General features: G+C 38.6%; 1 protein-coding gene across 5 annotated transcripts in view; it reads left to right on the forward strand.

Annotated features, from left to right (window-relative positions):
- The window catches only part of SLC35F5 (solute carrier family 35 member F5), a 96,733-nt gene that overhangs the window by 45,850 nt on the left and 26,790 nt on the right, over window positions 1–24,093 (forward strand). Inside the window, exons 1-7 of one of the 5 annotated variants that reach the window (XR_010410119.1) lie at window positions 12,464–12,747; window positions 13,600–13,690; window positions 13,836–13,977; window positions 17,854–17,997; window positions 20,530–20,592; window positions 22,673–22,754; window positions 23,599–23,789. Coding sequence is in view for 4 of the 5 variants with exons in the window: in XM_045868982.3 (XP_045724938.1) it covers window positions 12,708–12,747; window positions 13,600–13,690; window positions 13,836–13,977; window positions 17,854–17,997; window positions 20,530–20,592; window positions 22,673–22,754; window positions 23,599–23,789 (753 nt within the window). In the remaining variant the exon portion in view is untranslated. Of the gene's footprint in view, window positions 1–12,463; window positions 12,748–13,599; window positions 13,691–13,835; window positions 13,978–17,853; window positions 17,998–20,529; window positions 20,593–22,672; window positions 22,755–23,598; window positions 23,790–24,093 lie in introns of those variants that run through there. The other 4 variants (XM_045868982.3, XM_045868983.3, XM_064586435.1 and 1 more) reach the window with 4 other exon arrangements.

Here is a 24,093-nt window from a genome sequence, read left to right on the forward strand (position 1 = left end):
ATTTATTTCTAGAAAAAATCCAGGTGTATGATTGAAGTAGGAAAAGAACTATCAGAGTTTGAAATGGTAACAGAGTATGCAGAATAGAGATTTAAGTGAATGGCAAGGAAAATGAGGTAGTAAACTCAAAGAGGAGAGTTGATTCATTTATTTAACAAATAATTTATTGAATACATACACAGTTAATGTTGCAAAGTCATGTGGGAGGCACTGAGGATGGAGAAGAGTACCATTCACTGAGAACTTATGAATGGTCTGAGAATTGAAGAAGAATCAACATCTTAATGCAGATGACTTAATAATTTAATTCTTTCTTTTAAGATTTTATTTATTTATTTGACAGAGAGAGGGAACACAAACAGGGGGAGTGGGAGAGAGAGAAGCAGGCTCCCTGCTGAGCCTGATGTGGGGCTTGATCCCAGGCCCTGGGATCATGACCTGAGCAGAAGGCAGACACTTAACGACTGAGCCACCCAGGTACCCCTTAATAATTTAATTCTTAACAGTAGAATTTCAGGCTATGTCCTTGTCCAGTAGAGGAGGTATTTTTTGTCATACTTGCCTTTCCTGTCATCTCAGATGATCCCACATGTTCAGGCCTATACTACACCCATGTGCTATGCCACACTTGAAAAGTGAGTTGATCTCCTCCAAACTGTTAATCTCTTCCTTTATTCTCTCATAGTCCTGGTTTTTAAGAGCTCCTAGGAAGACAAGGGAGCAGTAACAGCAAGAGTTCTGAAAAGTTGAGGACAATGACAATGACTCCAACAACATTAACTGTAGGCTAACTGCTCTGGAGCGGGGAGCTTCTTTAGGAAAATTTGTCAGCATATGTCATGCATTCATTCCATTAGTTAATATTAATTTAGCTCCTTTCATATTTTAGACACTGATCTAGATGCTAGGGATGCCGTGGTGAACAAGACAGAAAAAGTTCCTGCACTCATGGAGCTGATAATCTGATGGAAAACAAACAAAATAATAAATCACACTGCATTTTCAGTTAGTGCTAAGTGCTAGGAAGAAAAGTATACAGTGAGGTAGGGTAATAAAAAGTGATGGGGGTGTGTATGTGTGCAGTGATGGGAGGACAGTGGACTGGGGAAAAATGTTTCTGAGGAGATGACTTAGAACTTTTCAGGAATAGTGTTCCAGGGAAAGGGAATGGCAGATGCAAAGGTTCTAAGGCAGGAAGGGCTAAGGATGATGGAGGGACTGACTCCAAGAAGGTGGTGTGGCTGAAACCTTGTGAGCTAGGGGATAAATGGCAGGAAAGGTGGGTAGGGGCCCCTGTATTTAGGGCCTTGTAAGTTCCATAAGAATATTGGATTATTCGGAGCAAAGAGAACTGTAGATGGCCTTGAGAATGGGAATGATATGGTTTGATTCACATTTTTAGAAGATCATTCTAAATGCAGCTTGGAGAAAAGGCTGTATAGGGCAAGTGTGGAGGCCGATCGATAGGAAGTACTTTTGGTAGTCAAGGTGAGGGGATAGTGGTGTGGACTAGGGTGTGGGGGTGGAGGTTGTGAAAAGTGCCTAGATGTATTTTGAAGGTGGAGCTGACAGAACTTGTTGATGTATCTGGGTGTGAGAAAACAGGTGAATAAAGGCTATCACTCCCCAACCCCAGGGTGAATGATATGCCCAATTACTGAGATGGTGAAAGACTGGGAGAGGAGGAGGTTTGGCACTTATTAAACATTTGTTGAATGATCCAATGCATCAAACAATCAGCGATGCTCCAAATTAGGGTGGTGGGGATGATAAGTAGTTTACTTCTTCACTATGGTGAGATAAGTGTATGTGATAGCTGGGAATCGTTCTAGATCATCATAGAATTTCAGGCATTGGGGTACAGAAACTTGAAAACACACAGAGTATTTAGGAGTGCCATGGCAGGAAAAAAAAAAAATCAGACCGTAGTCTACAAGAACTAGCACTGAACTGAAGCTCAGAACATTTTCAGGGCTTGAAGTAAGGGATGGAAGAAAAACAATTAGACATTTCCCCCTAAGGCCTCTCTGACTTTTACCTTGACCATTAATCTACGACTTGAGAAGTTCAAGGGGGAATGAGAATGTAAATTTTTTCTTAACTGTGTGGGAATAAGTAATTGGATGCTGCCCCTTCAGCTGGAACAGGAAGCTATAGAGAATCTCTCCATCCAAGTTTTACAGGCTTTCATCCAAATGTAGCTTTGGCATATGTTGCTTAATAAGAAAAGCACAACACTTCCTGAATTGGCTTAACTCCATCTCACACATGAAACTTGCTGTAGCCTCATAAGTAAATCATGCTTATAGCAGATGGCAAAAGTGTAATTTCCATTTGAGGAAACTGTCTTTCACTCTTCTTTGCTGGATGCCGTTAAGCAACTGCCAAGTGTACGCTAAATTTCCTCCCAATATTTTATATATATGTAATTTTCAAATTCTTTATTTTGAAACTTTAAACTTATAGAACACTGCCAAGAATTGTACAATGAACTCTCATACACTCTTCCTCTTGACTCTTTAATTGTTGGCATTCTGCCGTATCTGCTTTATCACCATTTCTTTCTATGTATATGTTCATATAAATGCACACACACATTTATTAGTATTACTACTTTTTGTGCTGTGGAACCGTTTAGGTGTAAATCCCAGATATCATAACCCTTTACCTTTTCCTGATGTATTTCCTGATACTCTCTTATATAACCACAGAACAATGACCAAATTCAGTAAATTTAACTTTAATACCCATTACTATGTAATGTACAGTCCATTGTACAAATTGTACTGGGTGTCCCAGGAATAGCCTTTCTAGCATTTTTTTCTTCTGATTCATTATACCGTATTTAGATGTCATCTTATGACATATTTGATGTCTTCCCTCTTTTCCTATCTCTACACTTAGAGTCTTATGTTAAGATACAGGTCTTTCCTTCCCTTAAGTCACTTGGCATCTGTTAAATGGTTACCATTTTGTTAGGCCAGGGGAGGACAAAAAAGAAGTAGAGAAGAAATTTCCTATTATGTCATTTCTTGAAAAGACAATATTTCTATTCATGAAATGACAAGATTGTATCTTCAAAGCTATGCATAGTCAAATGTGAAATAAGGTACATGTAAGAGCTAGAGGGATTTAGAGAAGAAGGGAGAGGAAAAAAAGAAGGAAGAAAAGGAAGAAGGAAAGAGAGAGAGAGACCGTGTAGGGTCAAGGTTAGCTTCCACTTCTCTGAGTTGGGCGGGGCATTTCTCTCCTGGATGTGAAGTAGGAGTGTAACCCAACACCAAAGGTTTTACAGACTCTTCATTTCATTTTACCTTGGCCCTTAGGTTGAGCATGATTGTAATAGAATCTGAAAACATCACAGTAAGCAAAAGAAGCTGCTCGTCCTGTGCATTCTTCTGATGTTGGCTGGACCTATTTCTGTTTGCAGATTTGGGATGTCTATATTAACCTCAAAACACTTCATTCTAAGTAAGGAGTCCCAATAGGGGGAATTCTCCAGGGAAAATGGAGTTTACTCTTCAGTAAATCTGTGAGTAACATAATTCCACTCATTATACCAAAGTATCTCAACCTCAGCACTATTGACATTTTGGGATAGGACTCTTGTTGGCACTACTGACATTCTTTTTTAAGGGAGTATCCTAAGTATTAAAGGTGTTTAGCAACATTATTTGCCTCTACCCACTAGACACCAGTAGCACCTTCCCCACTGGACAACCGAAAAATATCTCCAGAGGTTTGCCAAATGTCCTTTGCAGGGATAAAATCAGCTCATTGAGAACCACCACATTAGACTGAACTCCTCAGGGACAGGGGCCATTTCCGATTAACTTATTATGGTGTGGCAAGCACCATATCTAGCACAAAATAAGTATGTGATAAAGAGCAAGCTAATGAATTAAAGCACTAGATTTGTGTTAATTTGCTCAGTATCCCTATTATGTTTGTACTCAAGTGTCTCCACTACAGATTTGCCCAGGGATTGAACAAGGAAGGGTTGGGTTGGCTCCATGGAATCTTTATGATGAAAATACATTTGAATTAAAGCTCAAAGCCCTAGTTGACCCATTATAAAATATAGACAGGCAAATATAGCACAGTATACAATTACAGATCTTCTTGAACTTATGATGGTTATAGCCTGATAAGCCCATCATAAATTGAGACTATAATGCATTTAATACACCTAGTCTTTGGCATCTGTTAAATGGCTACCATTTACCATTGTAGCTTAGCCTTGCCTACCTTGAACGTGCTCAGAACACTTACCTTAGCCCACAGGAGGACAATATCATCTAACACAAAACCTATTTTATAATGAAGTGCTAACTATCTTATGGAATTGATTGACTGAAAGTGAAAACCAGAATGGCTATGTGGGTACAGACTGGTCCTAAGTGTACTTGTTATTTGCCCTTATGACTGTATAGCTGGCTGGAAGCTGTAGCCTGCTGCCCAGCATCACAAGCGAGGATCCATCTACCGCCTATCACTAGCCTGGGAAAAGACCCAAATTCAAAATTCGAAGTGAAGTTTCAACAGAATGCATATCACTTTTGCATCAACATAAGAAAAATTTAAAAAATCAACCTATAAAAATCCAACCATTTTAAGTTGGGGACCATCTGTAGTTTCAGATTTATTCATTTCATTTATTTAAAAGAAAAGACCATTGACAGCTTAAGTCTGGCAGGGAAGGTAGTGGGATGAAGGCAGCTGACATCTCTCCCTGAAAATTCCTGTGTGGAATATACAGAGGGGCAAGTTTTCATGCCCTTGGGTGGGGGAGGGGTGATCAACTTGGTCTGTCAGGAAAACTGAAGCGTCAATCATCTACAGTACCAGAGACTCCCTTTTAGCTGTAGCAGATGCACAGTGTGAAAAAAACCTTTTGTTTATTTTTGTCAGATGGGAGAGGCACGGAAGAATGGCTTGTATATGTAAAATCACCACATTTAAAATACTACCTTAATCTGATGCAGGATGCTGGTAGAGGGTAGGAGAAGGGCTTATATGGGAACCCTCTATCTCCCATTTAGTTTTGCTGTGAACCTAAAACTGCTTTAAAAAAATAAAGTCTATTGGGGAAATTGGGGAAGAAAAGTTCTTAACATTTGCTAAGACATTAATGCTAAATCTAGTGGGTTCTAACTACATTTTTCCAGTTTTCCTATTTTGTGTGTCCTCATAAGTCATACTGTTCAGTGATAACAGCTGAGCCAAGGAGACATTAAGGATTCAAACTCCTGGCAGGGGGGAGAAGCTGAAGTGAAGGTCATTCTAAGATGAGGATTTTCCAACAGCTTTGGCTGCCTGGTTTGCTCACCACCCACACCTTGCCGAATTTCAAAGCCCCTATTTTATATCTTAATTGAACTGCAGTTCAAAACCCTTGAAAGCACAACACAGAGGACTTTGGAAGGCGAAGCAGTACTCTAGGTATTTTAGGTTTTGCAAGGTTCAGCTTTTAAAATCTAATCTAGGGCGCCTGGGTGGCTCAGATGGTTAAGCGTCTGCCTTCGGCTCAGGTCATGATCCCAGCGTCCTGGGATCGAGTCCCGCATCGGGCTCCCTGCTCCTTGGGAGCCTGCTTCTCCCTCTGCCTCTCTCTCTGTCTCTCATGAATAAATAAATAAAATCTTTTAAAAAAATAAAAAATAAAATAAAATAAAATAAAATCTAATCTAACAATAGCCACATACATGGAAGTTCGCTACTTTAAAAAAAAAAAAAAGGAGAGAGACACCTAATATTTAAATACATCTTTTAGGAGCCAAATTCAGGGTATTTTCAACAGGATTTATATTCCCCCACCTCCTGTGACACAATTTTCTTGTTGCTACCCCCTATCATTAGTTGGTTCTTGACTCCTCTCGTTTCCCAGCTTGCAGCAGCAATGTTATCCCATTTCTTTCTCTTTTTTTTTATGATTTATTTTTGAGAGAAAGAGGGTGCGTGCATGAGCAGGGGGAGGGCTGAGGGAGGGAGAAGCAGACCCCAACTCCCCCCGACTGAGCAGGGAGCCTGAAGCGGCACTCGATCCCAGGACACTGTTCAATGATCCAGAATATTAGGTGGTTGTTAAGTCTAGCCATCATTAAAAATTAAGTTATATATAAACTTATAATTAAATAAATGTTTTAAAATAGATAATAAATACTCATCACCTCCTAGTTAACTACATTTTACTATAATTGATGTTCTTGTCTTGGGTTTACCTATGTCTACTGCATCTGCATGGCAGAAGTACTTTATAATGATGTTCTACTGTGCATCTTTTTCTAATGCCACTTAGATGTCACATGGGTAGCCTGAAGTTGCTGTGCTGGGAGTCTGGAGCCATGGAATCATACCATGGAAGTCAGAAATGCTACACATCTGGACCCTTGTCCTGAAGATCTAGTTGTTAAACCTTTACCAGAACATCACTGCTGTGGTATATTCCAAATGCAGGTCTTCATTCTCAGGGAATGCCTCTGGTGGGAAATGTGTTTCCTGTAGTTACCTTGGCATGATCCTGTCTCATTCACTTGACCACTCACGATCTTCCCCTGAGTAGTCTCTGTTAGGGATACCTTATCCCTCTAAGCAGCCCTAGTGGATAGAGTCACCCTTAAAAATCCCAAATTGCTCCTTCCTATGGGGTTCCCTTCTGGCCCAGGAGAAACTCACCTTCTTTGGCCCCACCTCAAAATACAGGCTATTCCCATGAGAATTCCCTTTCTTTATCTTGCAGTCAGAGCAGCAAGCCTTCTGTAGGCTCCAGTGCCTTTTGTCACTCTGACTTGGGCACCAGTCCTTGTGTTTTGTGTTCCTTAAACTTGAGAGAACATGTGCCAGGACCTTTGAATACTTCCTTGAAGTGCCTGCCCTCCCCTCCTCCCTTGGTTGGCTGGAAGAGGAGAGAAGCATACCTCCCAATTTCTCATGGAGATGCTGATGGGGATGTTCAGATCACATGACAACTATCTTCAAGCAATTACTTTCCCATCTTTTGAATCCTCTCATGGATTTTTAGTCTACATATACAGCCTGGCTACAAGGGGTGTGCCGATGGCAAAACTGGAGTAGGATACCTCTTTATCAGTCCCCCATAGTCTGAGACGTCACCTTAAAACTAAACTGTCTTTTGCTATCTATCGTTTATTCTGTGTTTTGGGGCCTCTACTCAAAGCAGGAGAAAACAAGAATAGTCACATCCATTACACGTGTCTTAGCCTCAGTCTGTTTTTTCTTTCAAATCTTCTCCGTTGGGAGTTGAGGCAACCCAGGCTGTACATGGGCCACATGGGCCGAGGGAGGGTTCCAGGGACTATGAGGCTCAGGTTGGGTTGTTTACTTAATGTCTAGCAGCACATGGGAGCTCAGGTGTTGGTGCAAATGATAATAAAGAGCCAAGGCTGTCCTTGATGAGTGGTATCAGATATCAAGTATCGAACAGAGCACAAGCCAAAGATGAGAGATAAGAGAACAAGTTAGAAGCTGAGGTCAAGATCAAGTTGGGAAGTGGATATGGCTCTCAGTGAGCTCATTACCTCGCTCTAGCCTGTTGGCATGGGTCACTTAGCTGGCCAGGGCCTGGTCAGCTAGTTGAAGGCACAGGGTAGGCATGGACAGTGCCATTTTAAGTTCCTCAGGATTAGTTAGATGGCCTTTAGTCTTGTCTAGTACCTTGACAATTATACCTTCAATGGGAAGATATTAAAGGAAGTAATATTCAAGTAAGACCCTTTTCAAAATAAGCATCAATTTGGTGGCCAGCACAGTACACAGTGCTAATATGGTAACAGAGAAGTACATTTAGATTCAGTATCTTCCAGTCTAGCAAATACCTGCCCTAATTACATAATCAGTTCTGCCTATAACGTGAATTCCTTGAAGGCAGGCTCCTTGTCTTATGCAGTGTCTCCATAGTACGGCCACACTGGTAAAGGTCTAATGGACAGTAATTTCTTTTTTTTTTTAAAGATTTTTTTTATTTATTTATTTGAGAGAAAGAGAGAGAGTGAGAGAGAGAGCGCAAGAGGGGGTAGGGTTAGAGGGAGAAGCAGACTCCCCGCCGAGCAGGGAGCCCGATGCGGGACTTGATTCCCGGACTCCGGGATCATGACCTGAGCCGAAGGCAGTTGCTTAACCAACTGAGCCACCCAGGCACCCTGGACAGTAATTTCTGATTTACTAAAAGTGTTTCTCACTTATTTGCAATTCTTAGGTTCCATCATATACAAAATAAAAGTCCAAACTCTCTGGCCTAGTTTCCAGAGCATGCTGCAACTCTAGAACTCACCTCATTTGTCTCATTTCCCATTGCTTCTTTACATACATGCTGTGCTCTGCCCAATCACTTTTATAACTTGCCTCTGGACACACCTTTTCCAGTTGCTCATGTAGGGGGCCAGAATATGCCACCCCAAAATATGCTACTTTGGCATAAGGATTATTTTGAGTAAATGAGAATTAATAGATGCAGAAAGAAGCCTTCCTGAGATTTCCTTTATCTGACTAAAAGCTGAAACTTCTGAAAAATGAGGACTGCCAGAAATCCCCTTGCCCAGGGAGGTTTCATGGCCATGAAGAACATCTTTAGGCCAGTGCGAAGATGGACCTGCATAAACCTTTATTCCATTAATTTTCCTCATATGTTTACCTTCCAATGGTTTAGTGCTTTTGAAAGTTGAAAACTTTTTCTCTTGTTTTTTCTCCACAAATTATTGTTGTTTTGTTAAGATGCTATATTAGCCCAAGTTCTAACCACCCCTTTGAGTTAACTCTTCACTGAGGTTTCTCCTGAATGATGTGAGCTGTACATGTTAATAAACTGTTTTTCTTTTGTCAATCTGTCTTTTGTCAGTCCAATTTTACAGGGTCCCAGCAGGAGAATCTAGGAGGGTAAAAGGAAAAAGAATTTTTCCTCCCCTACACTCACATTCTTTTACTCTCTTAGATATCATTCCTTTCCCAACCCCCTCATCAAAATCCTACCCATGATTAAAATGAAGTTCAGATTCCACCTGTTCCTAAAGCCTTCTCTATCTAGATCTGCTTGAAGCAATCATGCCTTCAGAGCTCTAGTCCATGCCCTCAAGGACACGGCAATAAATGATCATCAATCAAGCACTGTCTTGGCATGCCTATTCTATGGATGTTTAGAACTTTTATTCAAATTTCTGTTGACATATTGCTCCTCTAATCTGCCTTGAAATGCTTTAAAATCTAAGACTTGGTTGTGTTCAATAAACCCTTGTACCTGAGATATCTCAGAACCTCCCAAGTTTATGACTTTCCTTATAGCACATGATTTACCCCATAAAATGCAGGAAGGGACACACTCAAAAGCAGTCTTTTATGTACAATATTTTAAAACTGCAAACCTCAATCCATTAAACTATGCCTTGGAAGCAAATAAAATCAAATATTTATTGAGCTATGTGACCAGGATTCTGGTAGGTACTGCAGAGAATACGATGATACATAGTAGACTTTTGTGAGAGACTGAAAATACAAAGGGACAATGACCATAGCATATATAAAAATAGAACTCTGACTCACAACCTCTGCAGCAGTTTGTCCAGAAAGGCAAAACCACAATCTCTGTGGCAACTGCCCCAAATGGCCAGGACTTGATCAGTAACTGCTAGCTTCCTTAGTTTTTGCCCTTTCCAACCTAGGGCCAACTAGAGAAAGGCATTTACTCCTAAACAATCACATAGGATGTCCTGCTTCTAGTTAGCTTTCTAAAACCTGCTATCAAGGCATACCCGAAGCCTTTTCCTACTGTAAAGCTTTACACTCCCTGACTGCTTTTGGGTCTTGGCCCAATTCAAGTGTGGTGGCTGACCACTTACTATAGCAAGCTCTGAATAAATATCCTTTGCTTTGGGTATTCTTCATTTATTTCCATTTTTGTTACTTGTAGATGCTTTCAATTCTTAACTAGAGGCCCCAAACATTCACAATTATTTATAATTTTACTAGAGCTTGAATTTTGAGGCTGGTGTACAGGAGAGTTAGCTAGTGACTCTCTGTACACAGACAACTTTGCTTTCATATTCATATCGTGACATATGTTCTTTACAGGAGAAATCATATTCTCTATATTTCGGGTATTTTTTTTTTTTGAAGGTGTCAAGACTTAATACCTGATGAATCTTTTTTTTTTTTTTAAAGATTTTATTTACTTATTTGACAGAGAGAGAGACACACACAGTGAGAGAGGAAACACAAGCAGGGGGAGTGGGAAAGGGAGAAGCAGGCTTCCCGCGGAGCGGAGAGCCTGATGCGGGGGTCGATCCCAGGATCCTGGGACCATGACCTGAGCCTAAGGTAGACGCTTAACGACTGAGCCACCCAGGCGCCCCAATACCTGATGAATCTTAAGGGTCTACTATTGAGAGATCTCAGTGAGGAGTGATCAACTTTGAAGAGTGAAAAGGAAATTAATAAAAATAAAAGATCAACATTTTAAGCCTGTGAGACTAGAATAAAGGTGGTACCAACTGACAGAAATGGAGACTTGGGAAAGGAATTAGGTACAAAGGTCAAGAGACAGCAGGAAGTTCAAGTTTATTCAACAAATATTGACTGCCGGATTTATCCTTGAGCAAGATACGTACTTGGGGTCCAAAGAAAGGAATGCCTGAGATCAGGATGGTGTCACAGCACAGAGACCACACCAGAGTCTGTTGTCACACAGCAGTACAGTGGAATTTCCTTCTGAGGGTAGTGGGAAAAAATGGTAACGGAAGATTAACCTAGGGTTGGAGACTACTTGAAGACAGCTGGTCTAGAATTACTTTATCTTCATTATCACAAGACTATCACAGTATTTGTCCTTTAGCAGATGCTCTGGCAGTAGGTGGTAATAATGCTAACTTGCATTTACATACATTTATAAAGTACTATCATTTACATTATTTAATTAAGAAAAAGCTAACAGTATCCCTATATTTATAGATGGAGAACTCAGGCAAAATTGAGAGAATGATCCTCAAGATTACATAACAAGGGGCACCTGGGTGGCTCAGTCGTTAAGCGTCTGCCTTTGGCTCAGGTTGTGATCCCGGGGTTCTGGGATGGAGCCCTGCATCGGGCTTCCTGCTCGGCGGGAAGCCTGCTTTTCCTTCTCCCACTCCCCTGCTTGTGTTCCTGCTCTCGCTGTGTCTCTCTGTCAAATAAATAAATAAAATCTTAAAAAAAAAAAAGATTACATAACAAATTGTGGTCAGATTAAGAATTAGAACATAGTTTTCCCGACCCTTAGATCTTGAGAGGTATTTATACTGCTATTATTCTTTCAGTCTATATATCATAAATGTAGCACACTATGAGCTTGACACTCTAAAGAATGTTAAAAAAAAGAGATAAGAATAAAAAGGATGCTGGTAAATGTATGCAACCAAATTTCCCCTGAGTAATAATTTCAAGTACATGGTTTAAGATTTTTCTAATTCTGAATGATAGGCTTCTGAATGACTCATTAGAGGTGCTTTTGCTGACTATTAGAAACTGATTGTATCAATACGAAAAAATGTCCATTGTATTGTTTCATTATTTGAATATGTATTTAGTGAAACAAGAGATTTAAGAGAATTAAGAAATGCACTACATTGTCACTATGAAAGTAAGAAAATTGCTTTATGCCATCTGAAGATGTTAAAAATGCGATGGTGGTGGATAACTCCAGTTAAATTACACAACCGTCTAGTATTGTATTTGTCTTCTGAATACAAGTTAGGACGTTGGCCAAGCATTTTTTCTTATGGGATATTCAAAAAAGAGTTAAGAAAATTCTATACAGCTTACTATTTACATTTGTGGAGTTTTTACTATGTGCCATGAATTGATCTAAGCCCTTCACATTTGTAAACTAACGTAATCCTGGCATATATATGTGTGTATATACATACGAGTGTATAGTATAGACAGATGAGGCAGGTGCTGTCATTTCTGTCTAAGGAAACTGAGGGCCGAGGAGGTGAGGTAGCTTTCCCCAAGGGACACCGCTTACTTCGAGAGCTGGGATCTGGTTTACAAACAAAAGTTTCCAGAGAGCAAAATTCTCCCAGGCCACTTTGCTTTTCGGTCCTCTCCTCGCGAAAGAGATATGGAGAGTTTCGTGGCCGAGCTTTGTCGGAAATGGGAGCTAGCTTTCTTTCTAGGGCGGGGCCATCTGGAGCTCCGGCCACCTCCCTCGTCCTTCATTCCACCCCACCTTCCCACTCTCGCTTCCCTCTTCTTCCGCCACGCCCTGTTTGACTTCTATCTCCGCTCCTCCCAGCGTCACTGCCTCGTCGTGGAGCTCTGCGCCCCGCGCCCAACAGTACACCGCTCCACGCCGCCGAGTCACCCTGGAGACGCTCCCACGCGCGGCCCGCCGTCGCGCCGCCGTGACGTGGCCCCAGCGCCGCCGCCGTCGGGCTGGGGGGCGGGGCCGCGGGGCGGGCGGGCTGGCCGGCTGGGGGCGGGGCCGGAGTCCAGCTCCGGGCCTCCGCGGCCATCGCTGCCTGCGCGCTCCGTTCCGCTCGCCCGCTTCCCGCCCACCCGGGCCGAGTGGGGCCGGGTGGCGTCCGCAGCCTCGCCCCGAGGGACACGGCGGCTTCAGGGGCTGGGCCTCCCTCCCTCCAGCGCAATGTCAGGCACCGCGACAGCTCTGTGAGGCCGCGGCCGTGGCGCTGGGCGGCGGCGGGTCCGGGCCGAGGCCGCTCATGGTGCCGCCACGACACCATCGCGGGGCAGGAAGGCCAGGTAGGCAGGCAGGGGAGGGCCCCGAAATTCCCGGGAGCCCCGGCCGGGCCCGAGTGCCCACGAACGGCCCCACCCCCAGCTGTCGGAGTCGGTGAAAGCTTCCTGGCCGAAATGGTATCGGTCTCCAAGGGGCGGTGTGAGGGGAAGGCTGACAGGGGCGTGTGAGTCCGCTCTGGACTCCGACACTAGTGGGAGCTGCTCGAGCGCCGCCTCCGCGCTTTTTCTCACTCCCTGGGGAAGGTGTCACGGCTTAACTTTTTTTTTCCCCCCTCGAAAGAAGAGGAGGATTTCCTTTAACAGCTGTTTCCTCACTCGTCTCGGGAATTACTCTTTGGATCTAAAGAAACTAGATGCAGTGACAGGCAAGGGTGGGTGGGGGAGCGTGGAGTATCTTCTCCCTCCACCACGTGAGGCGATTGGAAACGCGCCCCCAAGACTCACAACAAATCACTTCCTCTCAAACAATCAAACTCCCCTCCAAGAGATCGAAGACAGAAACAGGCGCGAGTCTAGACATTGTCCCTTGGGGTGGATTCCTCTGCAGGGAGAGGCGAATGGAGTTTCTGTATTTACGAAACTCGGAGGAGCTTTTTGCCAGTAGCTGACTACTCTTCAATAGCCTTTTTTTTGAAGATTGCTTTTTTTTTTTTTTCTGTACCCTTTACTTCTCTGAGTGTAATTTGAAATATACAGTGAATAAAGAGGCTAGAGAAAAATGTCAGTTATATTTAGCACATTTTGGTATTTTTCTTTCATTTGTTCATTTTGAATTTTAAGGGTAAAAAAAGATGTGATGAACCTTATTTTGAGTGGTTGATGTTTTCATAAGCATCATTTTATGGCTGTTTTTAGGTGCGCTGAGTTCTTCACCTCCTTTTAGACTCAGATCTGCCAAGTTTTCAGGCATTGCTCTTGAAGATCTTAGAAAAGCCTTTAAAGTAAGGTAAACCCCACTTTAATTTACTGTGTGACTTTCAAACAACATCAGCTAAGAAATGTCAGATGTTTCTCTTATACTAATTTTCTCATTTTCTACGGTTATTTTTCAAAAATCTTCTCTAATGTGATCTGTATTTTCTAAAAAACAGATTGCAAATGGTGTGTGTATTTATCATGAACCGGATGAATTCCCAGAGCAGTGGTTTCACTCAGCGCAGGCGAATGGCTCTTGGGATTGTTATTCTCCTACTTGTTGATGTGATATGGGTCGCATCCTCAGAACTTACTTCGGTAGGTAGTTCTTGTCTAGGAATGATATTGCATTATAGTAATATTGCTATTAATCTGTGGTGTCTTGATAATCATTTCTATCTCTCATGCTTACTTAAAGCAGTATTTTGAATGTTGAATTATTTATATTTTCTTTGATAAGTGAATTGATGTCAATTCAAGTTGAAACAAAAGATACTCTATCTTTTAGGGAGGGTTATTTTATTTATTTTATTTTTTAAAGATTTTTTTATTTATTTGACAGAGAGAGACACAGCAAGAGAGGGAACACAAGCAGGGGGAGTGGGAGAGGGAGAGGGAAAAGCAGGCTTCCTGCTGAGCAGGGAGCTTGATGTGGGGCTCTATCCCAGGACCCTGGGACCATGACCTGAGCCAAAGGCAGAGGCTTAATGACTGAGCCACCCAGGCGCCCCTAGGGAGGGTTGTTTTAAAAATGAGACCATATTCATGTTTTCTTAATATTTGATTATGTATATGTTGTTTTCTTTCTAAATTCAGTTTCTTTGTTTATAAATAATATTTTCTAGTGGAACAAGTATCTAGGATGCAAAGCCATTCGTCACCATTTAGTGGAAAGTAAGAATACTTTTGAACAGATGAGTGAAAGTGATCAGAGCTTTCATGTACAGGTCACTACTGTGCATATGCGTGGGTGCATGCACATTTATACATTTCCTGATTCAAACATTGTGAAATATATGGTATATGGTGATTGCATTCAGTAAAATTTTATTTTACCTTTATCAGTGTCCTCTTGATAGTAATGTGTTATTTTGAGTGCACAAAGTTTTTCTTTCTAGTTATATATGTAGATATTTTATTCTGTTTGGCTAATGATCTCTATAAAAAGATGTGCAATTTTAATTTCAGAAATTACTGCTTTTCAACTTACATGTTGTAGTCTTAAGGCTAATATACAAAAGGAAAAAGTATTTATAAAATGAATTTAAATGTCAGAAGAAGCAGTTTGCCACTGCTGGTCATCTCACATCATAGTTAAGTAAATAGTTGACACTGACGTTTTAGCCAATGAGTAAATAAATTTTTAGCCGTTTTGGAAGCAGGCTCTGGAATACAACGGGCCATTTATTATTTTTCACTCTTCTGTAACCTTTTTTTTTTTTTTTAGATGAACATTCTGTAGTTTAACCACAGAGATCTCTTTAATGTTGAAGGGGAAATAAGCTTATCTGTAAAACTTTTAGTTTTAAATAGTTTGGTTTTTATTTGTCAGGTAATAAAATTTAGGACAGAAGAAAACCTGATCAAATTATAATTTAGCAATCTGTCTCTCTTAGTAAGAGGATATTTTATAATTTTGTTATCCAAGAGCATATGTAATATGTCTGATTCTTCAGCCAAATATGCACATTAAACTTTTGAGATATATTGTGTATTTCAACAAGAAAATCCATCTTCTTATTACAGAAATTTTCTAACATATACAAAGTAGAAAGAATGGTATAATGGATCTTCATATACCTAACAACTATTAAATTTTGCCAATCTTTTCTTATCAACCCCTCCCTAGACATGTTTCTTGAAGTATTTTCAAGTCTGTTCTAGCCACTTGTCATTTGACCTGTAAATTCTTTCATACTCATCTCAAACTGAAAAGATCCTAATTTTTAAAAATATAATCACCATGCCATTAACAAAATTATATGTCTAACAAAATTAATGGTAATTTTTTAAGATCATCTGGTACCTGGTCCATATTCAAATTTCTTTTAAGTCGCTTTCATTCCTTAACTGTATTCCCCCAACCCCACCTTTTTTTTTTTTTTTTAAATCATGCTAATGATTTGTTGGAAAAACTGGATCATTTTTCCTATAGGATATATCACACTGTCTTAGTCCATTTGGGGTGCCACAACAAGGCTGCCGTTAGCCTGGGCGGCTCAGACAACACACATTTATTTCTCACAGCTCTGAGGGCTGGAGAGCTCAAGATCAAGGCACTGGCCCATTAGGCGTCTGCTGAGGAGCCACTTCCTGGTTATTAGGTGGCAGTCTTCTCACTGTGTCCTCAAAAGGCCAGGAGGTCAGGAAAGCGCTCTGTGGTATCTTTATAAGGCACTAATTCCTTTCATGAGGGCTCTATACTTGACCTAATCACCTCCCAAAGGCCCCACCTCCTAATACCATCACATTGGGAGTTAGAATTTTAATATATTAATTTTGGGAGGACACACATATTCACCCCATAACACACATTTTAAATTTGGCTGATTGTTTCCTTGGGGTGTCATTTAACTTGCTTCTCCTTTTCTCTTATTTCCTATAAAATGGTAGTTAGGTGTAAAGTCCTGATTTGATTCGGGTTCAGTTCTTAGGAAAAAATACCTTGGTGGTACTGGGTACTTCCTGTGACAACACATGAGGCACATAATGGCTGCAAGTCTTACTTTGGGTGATGCCAACTTCAGCACTATAAAGTTTCTCATCAACCTTTAGGTAATAGTCAAATATCCATATGATTATTGCCCAGATAGAGTATTTCATTAGGGGTTGTAAAATGATTTTTTCTAAGGGTCATTCCTTGTGCATTTATTAGCTGAATTCTTTTTTTTTTTTTAAGATTTTATGTATTTATTTGACAGAGACACAGCGAGAGAGGGAACACAATCAGGGAGTGGGAGAGAGAGAAGCAGGCTTCCCACGGAGCAGGGAGCCTGATGTGGGGCTCAATCCCAGGACCCTGGGATCATGACCTGAGCCAAAGGCAGATGCCCAACGACTGAGCCACCCAGGCACCCCTTAGTTGAATTCTTTAAGGAGAGGTTTTCACTACTACTGTTTGGTTTTCCTGAAACATGGTTCATATAGGAAGCGTTGAATAAATCTTGATTCTTTGTTTTAGAGTAATGTTGCTTAGCAACTTCTAATAGTAACCGTAGGGTATCATCATACATTCATGGATTTTTGTGTATTTCATATGTTTCAGACAATTGTAGTTACTCCTTTTGGTGCTTAAACTGTACTATCTTTGACCAGTAGGAGCCTCTTCAAATTGGCTCTACTATCCTTTCAATATGACCCTATTAGTCTTTAACATCCTATTTGCTTTTTGGTGCAAGATGCCTCAGTTTCATCTGGTAATTTTCTTGCCCCCTATTTGGATTTGATCATTTCTTTAAGAACCCATGGTTTCTTTAATTGCAAGACGATACAGATCACCTTCTGGATTCTATAGGTGCTCATTCCTCCTGGGTTGTCATTTTTTCTAGGCCTTTCAGTGTACATAACTAGGACTTTTTTTTTTTTAAGGAAACCAAAAAAATCATGAATTCTAAGTTAAATGAAGATTATAGGTTTTATATAACTTCCTGGCAACATTAACCTTCATGCAATTTTATTCATACGCCTTTCTGCTTCATTGTCTTTTTTTATGCTGTTTCCTCTTGGCTGTTATTCAGCCCTACACATGCAGCTCAAGGATAGCTTCTCTTAAGAATCTTCCACAATCCTCAAAATGGTCTGTTTCCCTTTGGTAATCCCACGGTACCTGTATACCCTTGTTGTGGTACTTAGCATATTATGCTGTATACTTTTCATATATATATGAAAGGAAAGGCTATCTTATTTTTCCTTAGCTCCTAGCACAAGTACTCTTGCATAGTAAGTTTTTAATGAATGTTGAACAAAACTTTTTTTGGAAGTTGTTGCTGCTTTGTTTGGGAATATTATCCTTTGTATAATATATAGCAAATATATTCTGTAGAAATGAGTATAAAATATTTTTGTAATCTCTTCTGATCTTCCCTGCCACATGAACCTCTTAGAGTTAAAAATCATGTAATAGCCTTATTTTTTTGGAGATAAGTAATAAGGTTTAAAGTCATTTCATAGTTTATGTAAATTTTTCCTTTACAGTATGTTTTTACTCAGTACAACAAGCCATTCTTCAGCACCTTTGCAAAAACATCTATGTTTGTCCTATACCTTTTGGGATTTATTATTTGGAAGCCATGGAGACAACAATGTACAAGAGGATTTCGAGGAAAGCATGCTGCTTTTGTAAGTTTTAAATTTTAAGTGTTTGTTGAAGAGGGGATTTATTTTTTCAAAGTTTAAAGTTATTAGTTTCTTGAAGGATAGTCAGATTTTAAGTTGTTCAGTTAAGTGAGTGAAGTTAGCATGATATAAGAGAAACCTACTTTTGTCCAAAATTTTAAATTTATTCTTTTAATCAACTTGGTATCAAAATATCTTGTGAGAAATCAAAGGTACATAATCACTCTCTTTCCCTTATCTCATAATATCATCTGGGTTGTTAAAAATACTGAACTAGCCCAAATCATTAATGTGGAGATGAAGATGAATGTGAGGAATAAGAATATCTGGAGTCTTTGGTCATTTGCATACTGGATGAGTACCATCTAAATACTTGTAAAGTTGCTTGTTAGAAATAAAGTAAAGCAAGGTTTTATTTATTAAAATGAAAACAGCTTATTTCAGGCCATCTTTCATATGTTTGGCTAACCAAATTAAACTCTTTCCTTGATGTAACATAACATGCTGATGGATAGTGTTGACAGAAATGGCAGGCCTCATATTAATTCTTTTCCTTTTCCACTCTTTCTCCTTTTCTCCTCTTTTAAAATTGTGATAGAATATACATAACATCAGATTTACCATTTTAGCCTTTTTTCTTGTAGTAAAGTATATATGACATAAAATTTACAATTTTAATCATTTTTAAATGTATAGTGGCATATAGTGAACATTTTAAATGCTCAGTGGCATTAACTACATTTACTTTGCTATGCAACCATCACCACCGTCCATCTCCAGAACTATTTCATTATCCCAAACAGAAACTCTGTACCCAAACTAACTCCCATTTCCCACTCCTCCCAAATACTTTCTTTCTCTATTAATTATTTTCTTTTATGTGTACTTTTTTTGTGCATTAGACTAGTATACGTCTTGTCTTTTCTAATGAACACTTCCATTTTTTACTTTGTAAAAGTAATACATATACATTATAGAAATGTATATACATTGTAGTATTACATGTAGGAGTATGTTATATGTATATATATCTACATGCACATTACTGAACATTTGGAAATACAGAGGAACAAAAAGAAGAAAATAGTAAATTCCACCATTCAAGGAATAACTCCAGAGTATTTTGACATATATCCTGCCATTCTTTTTCATGTGTATATTTTTATTTTATATTTTTACAAAAGTGAAACTATACCATTATGTCCTGTTTTACAGTTGGCTTTCTGTTCTTAGTGGTGTATCATGAACAACTTTCTGTGTAATTTAGTATCCTAGAACATTTTTTAATGTTAAGTTTTTTTAAATTGTAGTGATGCATGTTCATTGTTGAAGACAAATTATGGTAACATGAAGAATAAAGAATAAGAATAGTCTATCTGTAATCTCACCATTCTGCAACCACTATATATACTTGATACTCTCTGTAGCTATGTGCTTATGTGCATATATTTAAAATTAGAGTAGAAGGAGGTTTAGTCTATATCATTGTCTAACTTGATTTTACTTTTTACTTAACAATATATCATGAATATCTCTCCAGGCTAATAAATAAACATCTGTTATTATCTTTTCTATTTTATTTAACAGTTCCTTGACAGTTAGATTGTTTTCACTTTTTCTTTTGGTATAAGTAAATAGGAATATCTTTATACACATCTATAGTTATTTACTTTGGATAAATCTCCAAAGTATAATTGGTGGATAAAACAATAATGCCATTTTTCAGGCTTTTGCTTCCTATTGCTAAATTAAAACCTGTAATTCTTATCTCTGTTAGCAGTGCATGAGATCAAATCCTTACCACAGTCACAACGTTTACGAGTTTGATAGGTGAACAATGATATTTTGTTTAATCTGCATGCTTTCGGTGTTTTTTAATGTATTTGTTGCACAATAGGATTCTTTCTGGAGTTGTCTATATCTTGTTCGTTTTTCTACATTGACTCCTTATTGACTTAGGGGAATTCTTTAAGAGCATGGCTCTGGTGTTTGAATTTTGTTCTGTCATTTACTGATTGCGTGACCTTGAGCAAGTTATTTAACCTCTTAAATAGGGTAGGGTAGGGTAGCCATAGGTGAATAGAAACATGGTTGTACAGCACTAGCATAGGGTTCTCCAAGTGCGGTCCAGTCCATTGATCCATTTAGGGGGTTCTTGATGTTAATACTATGATCATGATAATACTAAGATGTTATTTCTCTTTTTCACAAACCCACCCATCCTTTTCCTTCTAATCTGAAATGTTACAATAAATAGTATTGTGAAAAGGTCATAAATTTTGTATTTAGATTGACTTTGGTGTTAATCCTGTCTCTGTTACTTAGATGAAATCTCTCAGCCTGTTTCTTCATCAGTAAAATGAAGATGATAATACCTACCTTGCATAATTGAATACTTGGCCTTAGTGCTATTATGATTAGTAGTAATTATACCCTTATAATACTCTGGCTTTTAGATTCTATTCCTTTGAGTGTGGCTGACAGCAGCCTTACTTTATAACATGCATTTAATCAAATTTTATGTTCTATTTGTAGTTTGCAGATGCTGAAGGTTACTTTGCTGCTTGCACAACAGACACAAGTATGAATAGTTCTTTGGTAAGTGCTTTTTTTCTCATCAGGAGTGGAATGGGTGGAGTTGAGCCATGACAGGAAGGGCTGAAATAGCTCTATAACACCACTATATTAGGATGTAGATATATCCTAATATTGGGTGCCCGCCATAAGAATTGTAATATGGTACTTTATTTCTTGGGACGTAGAAGTAAGTAGTTCAGCCTTCTAGGAGAGAGGGGAAGAGGACATTGGTTAAGGAGTGAAAATCCTAAGGGACAGTCCTTTGTCCTTTGTTTCTTACCAACTTCATCACTTTGTGTTCATTATTATTAATCACTTAGAAGCAAATATATTTGTTTAATACTGAGAATATATAAGCAGATTGTTCATTTGTTCCACAGATATTTTCAACAAATTTTTAATAGCACTTTTTTTTTTGTAAAGATTTGTTTATTTTAGAGAGAGAGGGCATGAGGAGAAGGAACAGAGGGAGAGGGAGAGAGAATCTCCAGCAGACCCCCCACTGAGCACAGAGCCCAATGCAGGGCTCCATCTCATGACCCTGAGATCATGACCTGAGCCTAAAGCAAGAGTTGGATGCTCAACCAACTGCACCACCCAGGCATCCCTAAGTGTTAAGCACTTGTTTTAGGCTCTAGAAATATATAGCTTATGTTCTAGTGTGTGAGAGTGTGTGTTTGGGGAGGGCAAAAGAGACAGATAATAAGTAGTGAGCAAGTAAAGTAATTAACATATTCACTTATTGTAAGCATTTATAATCTAGTTTGAGTCTAGTGTGAAAGAAAGTGTGTAGAAATCTTTTTTTTTTTAGACCATCAGTAAGGCATCTCTTTAAGATGTATTGTTCCAAATGTGGCATTGTATCTGAGAAAAATTTTAAAGTTACTCTATAAAGTTTAGCATCAGTTTATAAAGCATTAGCTTTGTGGCCTTATTGCCAGTACAGTTTTTTACTTGTCTGGCTTTTAGAACTATAGTTGCATGCAGGGTAGGTTACCAGGTGCTGTAAAGAGTTTATGAAGCTTAGAGAAAATGTCCTTCCATTTCTCTGGGATCTTAAGAATCAGCAAAATTAATACCACTTGTCTCTTATCAGGATAGAAGGCAGAGTTGAGGTGACAGACTATTCTTCTACCTACTCTAATACTAAGTTTTGCTATTATCAGTAAGATGGGTATGTCAAATTGTTCTAGGCCAAATGCTATAATGAAAAGTTCAGTGTAACAAAGAGACTGTGTCTATTTTCAGATCCTGTTGCCTCTTCATTTACTGAATAGTTTTCATTGGCAGAGTTCTATACCAAGAGCTAAAAGACAATTGAATAGAAAACATTTTCTGTTAATTTAAGAAACAGCTTAGTTGGAGAATTGTGCCTTAAATATAGATCAGTTAAAGAACATGTATAAAAACAGTAGAGGAATTCAGAACCACTTAAAAATACAGACTTTAGAGCATGGTTAGATAAACCTGGCTATTCTGTTGTCTACCACTTGATTATTTTCTATCTCTGTTTTTTTAAATACCATTTTATGAGGTTGTTATAAGGACTAATGAGAAAGACATGTTTGACTGTCATTATAAGAACTGATAAGTGGTAGCCGTTTTTTTCTTGTCTATTAATCCTGTAATGGTTTTCAGGAATCTTAATCTTTAATTGAATCCTAAGTAATAAGAGAAAATAATTTGGCAAATACATATACATATTAGACCTTGATTATCTCTTCATTATCTGCCTTCCCCTTTAAACTATGTGATCCTTGAGGACAGAGACTTTTGTGTTTTTTCAGTCTCATATCCCCAGGATCTAGAACAGTTTCTGACATAGTAGAAGCTCAGCACGTATTTGTTAAAAGAATAAATGAAAAGGAATTGGAGATAATCTGTTAGCTTGAGAAAGAGGTCTGTTTTTATGACATCTAAATGTTAAATATAATATACCAGTGCTGTTCCAATATATTTTGGGAAAATTTGGGAAATATGGTGGTGAACAGCTGTGTTTTGAGTGGTATTTATGTCTACATGCCATCAACTTAAATTTCAACCGGTTTATCAGATATTATGCTTGCTTTTTATATTTGTTTGTGTTTTTGTTATATTCTAGAGTGAACCTCTTTATGTTCCTGTGAAATTTCATGATATTCCAAGTGAAAAACCTGAGAACACAAACATTGATACTGAAGAAAGTAAGCAAGACTTAGAATTTTATAACTTAGAAATGGGAGGAGATTTTAGCTTCTTTTAAGCCATCCCCAAACTTAGTGATTTTGTGGGTTGACTGGAATCACCCGGCATTTCTTTTTTTCCATGCGGTATTGGCTTGGCCTCTAATCTTCCAGATGTTTGACTGGAAGTTTTTATTTAAACCAGAAATAATTTTCCAAATATCAAAAATCTCTATGGTTTCATCATATATATATATATATACACACATATATGTATGTATATATGTATAGCTTCGTCATACATATATATACATATACATATATATAATATATGTATATTTAAATGAACAAGATCCTCTTCAACCATGCCATTTGAGACTCCTAATAGCAAATTATAGGAGTTTTGTTGGTTCTGTGAATTGAGTAAAGAATATCAGCTTCAGCGTAAGCACAGTATTTATCCATAATATTCTCTTGTAAAGAATGGACCTCTAGAGGAATGTTCTGCATGCTTGACCAGGAACATAATTCTCATAAATAAAAAAAGTTTTACCATAAATGCTAAAATAATAACCATACTATAATCCTGACCTAGACAGTTGTGTATGTACACAGTTGCGGAACCCTTGTTTGAACATTTTAAAACCTTTAAAACATTTTTATAGTGAAAATATTTTTCCTGTTAACTCTTTGAGCAGAACTGCCCTAGGTAATAATATAACTCTGGTTTTCTTTGCTGTCCAAGTCTGATAATATGTGGATTAAAGAATATGCATTTATCATTTATCAGTAAATTAAAACTTGTGACTTTCATTGGATGTGAGGGGACATGTTAATGATTTTGTATTATGCTTTTCATTTTAAGCTCCCAAAAAGTCTCGTGTAAGGTTCAGTAATATCATGGAGATTCGGCAGCTTCCATCAAGCCATGCATTGGAAGCTAAGTTGTCTCGCATGTCATATCCTACTGTGAAAGAACAAGAATCCTTATTCAAAACTGTGGGGAAACTTACTGCAACTCAAGTAGCAAAAATTAGCTTTTTTTTTTGCTTCGTGGTAGGTCTTCTCTTTATTAAATGTTTAGAATTTGAATTTTAAGACAATATACATGCCAGCAGTATGCTATTGAAACATAACACTGTTAGGTTGCTTAATTGACTTTAAAACTCAGCTATCTGGCATCACTGGGGACTTTGAGTATCAAAGTCAATAAATACTTACCATACCTCAAAGAATTCAGTCAATACTATAACACAACAACTACTTTTATATATATATTCAGAATTTGGCATTGCTTCATGGTGAGGATAATTAATAGTTATTTTACACTATTATATATACAAAGGCTAGTAAATATCCA

This window comes from Mirounga angustirostris, unplaced genomic scaffold (genome assembly GCF_029215605.1).
Source record: "Mirounga angustirostris isolate CCGP_5_RB_7025 unplaced genomic scaffold, mMirAng1.0.hap1 SCAF_3, whole genome shotgun sequence".
NCBI lineage: Eukaryota > Metazoa > Chordata > Mammalia > Carnivora > Phocidae > Mirounga > Mirounga angustirostris.